The 9,258-nt window shown below is 44.4% G+C and overlaps 1 protein-coding gene across 1 annotated transcript; it reads left to right on the forward strand.

Annotated features, from left to right (window-relative positions):
* Positions 1-1,153: 1,153 nt before the first annotated feature.
* SLC30A1 (solute carrier family 30 member 1) lies at positions 1,154-8,271 on the forward strand. The gene is made up of 2 exons (XM_043569367.1): positions 1,154-1,763; positions 3,416-8,271. Exons 1-2 carry the CDS (start codon positions 1,154-1,156, stop codon positions 4,315-4,317), a joined length of 1,512 nt encoding a protein of 503 aa, XP_043425302.1. The 3' UTR covers positions 4,318-8,271.
* Positions 8,272-9,258: the final 987 nt, after the last annotated feature.

Below are 9,258 nucleotides of genomic sequence, written 5' to 3' on the forward strand. Positions count from 1 at the left end.
TCAGCCTAAATACCAAAATGGCTTTACTTAGGTCAACTTGTCTCCCCAGCCTCCCTTCCCTCCTGCCTCACCACGTGGACTCAGCTCGGAGGATCAAAGTCTGTTTGCTGACCGGCCCTAGTAGGCGTGAGGGGTGCTGCGAGAACCCGCAGGGCCGGAGGAGCGGCCCCGCGGTGCTGGGGGACACCGCCTGCCCTGCCCCTCCCCCTCTCCCCCACCCCCAGCTGCACGCGGCCCGCGCCCCCAACCCTCCCCCACGACGCCCGCCGCTGCACCCGGCCGCGGCCCCCGGCCCACGCCCGGCTCCCGGAGGGAAAGGCCCCGCCCCCTTCTGTTGGCGCATCGACACCGCCCCTTCCCGCCCCTCCGGGCCTCCACCCAATAGCGAGCGCAGATGGGCGGGGTGCGGAGGCTGTCGTGAGGGGGTTCTGGCCAATGGGGAAGCGTACCGGGCCTGGTGGGCGGGGCGTCGAGGCCTTGTCACGCTCGGGTCCGTGTGAAAACGGGGGTTCCGAGTGCAAAGCAAAGTTTTTTTGTAAACCGTCTGCAAAGGAGGGGGGGCGAAGAAGGCGCCGGAGACCGGGCCGAGTGCAGCTGCCGTGGCCGCCGCCTTTTTAGCTCCTCAGGCGTCGGCTCCCGGGTCCGAGCCACAGCGGAGGAGACCAGCAAGGGAAAGACCTGCGCGGAGAGCCTGCAGATGCCCGGAGCCTTCGTAGCGCGGAGCTGCCCGTCGCCCGCCCCCGCTGCCCGCCTGCTCCTGCTCCTGCTCCGGCTCTTCGTCCCCGGGCTCCGGGAGCCCCAGCTCCCCGCCGCCGCCGCCGCCGCCTCGGCCTCCGCCGCCCCTCTGTGGGTGTGGGGACTGCTGGGGCTGAGCCGGGCCTCCGCGCCGGCTCCGAGGACGGACGCCTGAGGAGCTGCGCGCCGCCGGCCCGCCGGGGACGCCCGCAGGCGCCGGGGCTCGGCGGCTTGACCCCCGGGCTCGCCCCCGTCCGGCCGCGGAGGCCCGTCAGCGGTTTCCCCAGCGGCCCGGTCGGGCGGCGAGAGACCCGCGCGGCCCTCCCGCCTCAGTCGCCCGGTCGCCGGCCGCCGGCGACTCGCCGCCACCGCCAGTGTAGCCGCCGGGCCGCGCTCGGCGGGCCCCTGAGCCGCAGCCATGGGGTGCTGGGGTCGGAACCGGGGCCGGCTGCTGTGCATGCTGATGCTGACCTTCATGTTCATGGTGCTGGAGGTGGTGGTGAGCCGGGTGACCTCGTCCCTGGCGATGCTCTCCGACTCCTTCCACATGCTGTCGGACGTGCTGGCGCTGGTGGTGGCGCTGGTGGCTGAGCGCTTCGCCCGGCGGACCCACGCCACCCAGAAGAACACGTTCGGCTGGATCCGGGCCGAAGTGATGGGGGCTCTGGTGAACGCCATCTTCCTGACCGGCCTCTGCTTCGCCATCCTGCTGGAGGCCATCGAGCGCTTCATCGAGCCGCACGAGATGCAGCAGCCGCTGGTGGTCCTCGGGGTCGGCGTGGCCGGGCTGCTGGTCAACGTGATGGGGCTCTGCCTCTTCCACCATCACAGCGGCTTCGGCAACGATTCCGGCCACGGCCACTCGCACGGGGGTCACGGCCACCCCAAGGGGGCCCGCGGCAAGAGCAACCGCACCGGGAGCAGCGACAACAGCGTGACCCCAGGCGAGCAGAGGCCCGAGCAGGAGGAGACCAACACCCTAGTGTCCAATAGCAGCAGCTCCAACGGGCTGAAACTGGACCGGCCAGGTGAGAGGAGAGAGTGGCCGCCGCAGGTGGTTGGGTCGGGGGAAACCGGGACCCTAGGCTGGCCCGGGGCGGGATGGCCCGCACGCCCCCTGGTGCCCGAGCCGGCCGACGCCGCGCCGCGCCGCCTCCTCCCCTCGCCCTCCGGGTCCCGCACCCGCGGGGCACACGAGGAAATAGGACCCCTCTCAGCCGGGCGCTGGGAGCCGGGGTGGGGGTGGGGGCGCGGCTGGGGTGTCGGTGGGGACACTGTGGTTTGGGGAGTGGGAAAAGGGTCAGGAGGTGACCGCCAGCCCGCCGCAGTCCACAGCCGCACTTGGCTGCCCTTACAAGAGACTGCTTGCTTTTGGTTTTCACAGGATCAAAAGCGCTTCCTGATTACATTTCTTGGCCCTCTTGGGAAACGGAGAGAACCCCCAGTTAGTTCATCCTTGGTCGGTGGCTGCTTGAAACCTTGCCCTGCCCGAGCGGTTCGTAGGCCCTTTAAGCGAGTTTCTCAGTACGGTATTCAGAGCCAGCTGCCTTGGACTTTGCCGAGCTCAAAACCCTGGTTGGAGGTTTCTTTTATGAACAGCAATGTGTGTTTCAGTTAGTTGTCTAAAATCGAAGCCTGATCCTGACAATCCTAGGTTTAGGACCTGTCTGGTCGTGTTTGACATTTCACTGAGGACTTTTCGAAATCATCCTAAAATAAAAGTGATGGCCACTTATTAATCTTATTTTCATTCTAAACATTATTGCTCCTGAAGGTAATTTGGAAAATGTTGAAAGGCGATGGAAAAAGGAAATCAACCCAAGTCCACCTACCCAGGCTCAAAGACATTGACAATTTGGTGTATTTCCTTCCGATTTTTTTTTTTTTTCATTTACATTTATTTGCTTGGTAGTATGATGCTACACAGACAATTGTTGCTGTTTTCAAGATGCAGGGTGTCGTGTTAATGACATTCAACTTGTACGTTTGAAAAGGTTTAATAAACGATTGAATTTCCCCTCACCCATGCTCTTCAAGGTGTTATTGCAAAGAAAATTAAGCTGCTCTGGTGTGCATACAGTAATTCCTTTCAAAGATGGATACGTTTGGTTTAAGAGCTAGTAGGGTAGATAGTGGTCATTTATTGCGGCTTTTCCTGAAGTCTATGATTGTTGATGGGTTTGTGTTGTTGATTTTTTAGTTTCTGAACCCTCTCCACCAAGATACTCTATGGTTTACATTCATGATAAAAGTTTAAAAGTTAGCCACTACACCTTAATGACAAAGAGTGACTAGAGCTGTGTGTCAGATCAGGCACCGTGGCATTTAATTTATGGGGGATCGCATTAAATTTTGTATTTTCTGTTTGTATATGCCGAAAAGTATAGTGGAATGTTCCCATCCCCACAGAAAAGATGAAATTTTGGGGGGAGGCGGGCAGATAGGAGAGTGGTTAGGAGGATGGGGAAATGTAGTGTCTTCTTAATAACTTGATTTAGCCCTGGCCATTTTGCCCTGGCTCATTCCCAGTATGTCAGTTTATATATTAAAGTGCCCTAGGCACATTTTTAAATCCTATTTTATGAAAAATGTTCACCTCCTTGACTAAGATGGAGTTAGATGAGGATGTTTGTGTAAACACTTTAAATGTATTTGATACAGCAGTTTTCTTTCTTTGTAGATCCAGAAAAGTCCAGAAATGATGCAGTGGAAGTACAAGTGAATGGGAATCTTATCAGAGAACCTGACCACATGGAACTGGAAGATGATAATAAGGCTGGACAACTTAACATGCGTGGAGTTTTCCTGCATGTCTTTGGAGATGCTTTGGGTTCAGTGATTGTAGTAGTAAATGCCTTGGTCTTTTACTTTTCTTGGAAGGGTTGTCCTAAAGGGGAGTTTTGTGTGAATCCATGTATCCCTGACCCCTGCAAAGCATTTGTAGAAATAATTAATAGTACTCATGCAACAGTTTATGAAGCTGGTCCTTGCTGGGTGCTATATTTAGATCCAACTCTTTGCATTGTAATGGTTTGTATACTTCTTTACACAACTTATCCGTTACTTAAGGAATCTGCTCTTATTCTTCTACAAACTGTTCCTAAACAAATTGATATCAAAAATTTGATAAAAGAACTTCGAGATGTTGAAGGAGTTGAGGAAGTTCATGAATTACATGTTTGGCAACTGGCTGGAAGCAGAATCATTGCCACTGCTCACATAAAATGTGAAGACCCGACATCATACATGCAGGTGGCCAAAATCATTAAGGACGTTTTTCATAATCACGGAATTCACGCTACTACCATCCAGCCTGAATTTGCTAGTGTAGGCTCTAAATCAAGTGTAGTCCCATGTGAACTTGCCTGCAGAACTCAGTGTGCTTTGAAGCAATGTTGTGGGACCCGGCCACAAGCCCCTTCTGGAAAGGATGCAGAAAAGGCCCCGACAGTTAGCATTTCCTGTTTAGAACTTAGCGACAATCTAGAGAAGAAGCCCAAGAGGACTAAAGCTGAAAGCATCCCTGCTGTTGTGATAGAGATTAAAAAAATGCCAAACAAACAACCTGAATCATCTTTGTGAGTCTTGAGAAAGATGTGGTATTTGACTTTTGCTTTAAACTGCAAGAGGAAAAAGACTCCATTGAAATTCTAAGTTTGCCAAGTAGTGTAATTGAAGTCCTTGTCTGGTCACACAGTTTAATTCTATTTTTGTAAGAACATAATGGGACTGCTTAACATAGTTCTATATTACAACTTTGTGATTATTAGTGCAGAGTACAGCTATGCTGTAACAATTTTGGAAAGCCAGTTTTAACACTATGTTACATTTTTGTTTAAAGTAAGTATAAACCTTATATAACATAATGACATTTGATTTCCAGTTTTTCCATGGTAAAAAATTAACTAGGGGGATAAATAAATTAAAATTGTTACTGGAATTTCTCTGCTTTTCTTTTCCCCCAGTGTTATACTTTATTTATTAGAATTAGAATCACTAAACTTTGAAAATCATCAACAGGTTCGTTTCCTTTGATGTTTCGGGTAATATTTATTTGCCCTCTGAGATCATTACGTAGCATAATGGCAGCATGTTTTTAAGAATGACTCATGGATATTATTAGGAAAGGTTCCCCTTTTTCTTCACATGGGGTATTTACGATACTAAAGATCAGTTACTGTCCTGGATTCTGTCTTGCTGAGTATTATTCTAATAAACAATTGAGATAATTAACAAGTTGAACTATAGTTTACATATGATAGGGCATATGAGAGTAAGAGCAGGGAAGAAGGTTCACCAAATTAAATTATATAGATTGTGGTAAGTTAATATTCAGACTGCATTTCTAAATTATTCGGAGAATCTTAACTCATATCTTCTTTTACCAAAGTTAGTCTAAAATGTGGACATGTTCACCAGCATCACCTTCTTTGAAAGATTGCCATTAGAACATTGAGCTGAAAGTTGGCTTACGAAATATATACAGTAAGTATTTTTAAGGCTGTTAAAGCTAACCTAATAATTACCTGTTAAATGGCAAGCTTATTCATGTAATCTTTTCAGTTGTAGATATTTACAAAAAACTTGACGTTAGTCATTTCATGGTGACCAATCATGAATGGATCCAAACAGCTTTTTTCGAGCACAACCAGCAGTTCTTGTGCTTTGCCCAGAGCCACTGACTTAGGGGGGAGAGAAAAGAAATCGAAGGGTTAATGCAATTTGGATACTAAAGTCTTAGAAAGCAAAGTTAACGAAGGCAAAATTAATCATTAAGATTCTGTAGGTCATCCAGTCTTGACCTATCTCGGATCTTCTAATAGTGGTCTATTTTGTAAGATTGCCACAGTATCTACACAGGATGTTCCTGGCTATGACATTGTTGCTGTGGGTTTCAAATCCATACACAAATATTATTTAAGGCTAGTTAAGTTATATTTTTCTTGACAGAGAGGGGCTATGCTTTGTGAAGAAACTAGAGTTTTGTCCTCAAAAGGATGAATAGGAGTGTCGGTTATCATGTATAGCTCTATTTTTCTAGAAATAAGGTATCCTGACTACTTCAGTAACTTTTATAGCTGACTACTTTTGGGGTGGCTGTCTTTTGGGATTTGAAATAATTCATTGTTTAAGGGGTCTTAAGATGAAGGTATCGGCATTGGGCAGTTAACTTTTTAAAGGGATCTTTTGTGGTAGATGGTGTGTTTTTTTTCTAGTATAAGCCTATTGCTGGCAATGGGCCTATTTAAGAACAGCCGATTTTTCCAATGAGAATGAGGTAATTTTAGGAACACCGTTTGTAAGTTCACATTTGCTATAATGGGCCAAAACCATAACCTGCCAATTTGCAATACATCTTGATCTTTTAATACTCTTATCTGATAATTGTGTAATTCAATTCCTAAACTGGAAGTTACTTTGAATTTTGCAAAACAGTTTTTTAAACATGAAATTTGGGAATCTCCTTATTTGGGTAAATGAGAAAGAAAGCTTGAAACTGTACTGTTATCATGTACATTCCTGACTTAACACTTAAAACTACAAAACATTTCATTAAGATCTTAAAACAGTCTATGTTACAGAAACATTTTGGTAACAATGCATACAATAGGATAATTGGTAAAATACATTCAGTGGGGTTTTCTTTACAAATGCTCTATTGGGTCTTTCTTAAAGGTTGTACAACATATAAGACATCAGCTAACTGAGTTTTTGTTTTTGTTTTAATGGTGTACAGGCATGGAACAAGGGCTTTTTTTTTTTTTTCCCCCAAAAGTGCTTTGAAGGTAAAAGCCTTTAGATTTCAGTTACTTCACTTTGCGTAATTTTTAAGTAGCTTGTATGTAACAAAGTGGTACCACAGAATTCTTTTTTCAGAGGACTTTGTCATAATAGCAAAATCAGTGGGCACTGACTCACCTTTTGAGTTTTAGCAGAGAATTATTTATTTCTTTACAATGCACTTTCTAACCCATTTTTAGCATTATCTTTTAAAAAATGCTTTTATATTTAAATATTGTGGGCTTTAAGTGTCTTTTCCAAAATAGCTTATTCCTCCCTGAAAGAAAATGAGGGGAATACCCTGAATTATTAGGAGACTTAAACCCAATATTTAAATATGCTTTTTATAGCAATGCATCAATTTTAGGAGGTGCATCTCTCCTGCTGGCTCTTTTATATTTGAGCAAGATCAGTGTGTTTAGAATATGTGTTTAGAAACTTGTCTGTTGTCTCGGTTTCGTGAAAAGGAGGTGCTGCATGTGCCTGAATTAAAACCAACGCAAATTTTTCCAAGCCAAATGCCGCCTTAGTGATGAGAGTGATTTCATTCTCCACTGTCACCTTATAGCTTCTATGATTGTTTAAAGGTTTTTTTTGAAGGGCATCTGCATTGTAAAAACATGGACCAGGACCTTTTAAGAAAGTCAAAAAAGGACAAAAGCTTTGGTGTATGAATTTTAGCGTTTTAGAAAACAATGTCTGGATAACTAAGGTATGTAATTTGAATAGGAAAAATTTCCATCAAGAGCACCTTGAAAAATCTCAATAGGTAGAAGACTATGGGTATAACATGTTTGTATCTTGTTTAACATGCCCAGTTAATTTTGAATTTTTGAAAGTTTGGGGGGAAATGGCCTATGGAACCTAGTGTGAAGTATTTAGTAGGCTAACCGGTATTGAGTTGAAGATTTTCACTGTTTATAAGCAGATATCGTTTGAATGATATAAATGTCATTTACCTGCTGTCTTAAGATGTTCACACATACACAAATATGGAGAATAATTCTACAATATGGAAATATTTATTTTAATAGAGTTTCAGTTAAGTCCTAAAACAGTGTTAAAACTCTTGGGAAGGTGGAGGTTTTTTGTTGTTTTTTTCAGTGGAAAACTGTCAAATACAGTGTTTGGCCACCTGAAATGGGAATTGTAATAGCACTATTTTCATGTAGCGCTACCAATATTATGTGGCAATGCTATTCTGTCGTACTAACAAGCTCTGGAATATTTAGCGGTCCTTTTCACTGGCACAGGAGCCTTTTGTATGTCATTCACTTTAAACTTTTAAACCAAAAATTTTGTGGTCCAGTGTCTTTGGCAAAAAGATGCTGAAGGGAATGTAACATACAATTGTTATGTGGCTATATATAAAAAGACACAAATTGCCCTGTTATGGTTCTGCCTTGAAACAGCACAATGAAGCGTATCAATGTATTCTGTGATTCTTTATGAAACTTCCATGTTGTGTTGTTTTGTGTCAACCATAGCCTGTCCTTTGGGCCAGATGTGGCACAGTTAAATGCAAGTATCATCTCATTAAATGCAGATGCAGATCAAATGTCCTTTAGTGCTGCAACATTTTACCTGACTTTTTGTATGTTTTATGACTGTGCGTTGTTTTCCAAAGCTGTTCCTACCTCACCATGAGGCTTTATGGATTGTTATGTATTATAAATGTTCTTTATGAGACAGACTACTGTGTTTCTTCTCATTTATTAAATGTCAAGTAGAAAAATAAACTAATTTTAATATCTACTTCATCATTTTGTGCATGTGGCCTCCCCTCCTATACTAGGCTGGGTTATGTAGACTTAAGGTATTTAAAGGGAAATTGCAGCTTAACTTAAGTGTTGCTAGTGCACAGAGTGACCAGGTTATAGGATGGTAATGGGGAAGGAAAAAAAATGTGGGCAAAAATTGCAACAGAAATTGAAGGGCTAACACTGCAAAGGCTCACTAACATGAAATATTCAGTGGCTGTGAAATGTTTTTGTTACAAATAGTAAGCTCACATGTTATATAATTGTAGGTTAACCTGCCTCTTTTGGTACTTGCTATTTGTAAGCATAGTTACTAATATGAATTATTAAATGTTTTACTATTACATGATCATCTGGAACTACTAACCCAAGAGTACATTAGTACATTAGTTTGGTTATATGAGTTCAGGACTGTGATAAATGTAGTCTCTCATATAAAGAATTTCTTTTATCGCTTCTCGGCCTTTTGGCTAAGATCAAGTGAAGAATTTCTTTAAAGAACTTGTGCTTCTGGCTGGGAGATAAGCAGATAAAAGTTGCATAAGAAAAAATCAAATTGGCAATAAATGGCAATAGTTAATAGAATTGGTAAATACAGTAATACTCCAAAGAAGGGATGAAGATCTTTGGAAAGGATTCATGTACATGGGGGCTGAGAGACAAGGGCATGAGATAGTACAGAGGGCTGAGGATCGAGAGGTAGGAACTTGCTAAAGGTTGAAGTGCCATGTGAACCAGTTTGAATTTGGTTTCTAGGAATGGAGGAAGCCATCAATATTTGGAAAAATGAGAAGGTGGAAAAGGACACAGATGAGCTTTGGCATGGCAAGTAGACAGTGTGAGACTGGAAGTCAAATCAGTTCATTAGGTATTCAATACTAAGAGAATGAACTAGTTCCCAAATACCCTTGCCCGCATGTACGTATGCATACCACATTTCAGTTGATTTCCAAACACATCCTTTGTTTATACCTTAACTCAG

Source organism: Prionailurus bengalensis, chromosome E4 (genome assembly GCF_016509475.1).
Source record: "Prionailurus bengalensis isolate Pbe53 chromosome E4, Fcat_Pben_1.1_paternal_pri, whole genome shotgun sequence".
Lineage (NCBI taxonomy): Eukaryota > Metazoa > Chordata > Mammalia > Carnivora > Felidae > Prionailurus > Prionailurus bengalensis.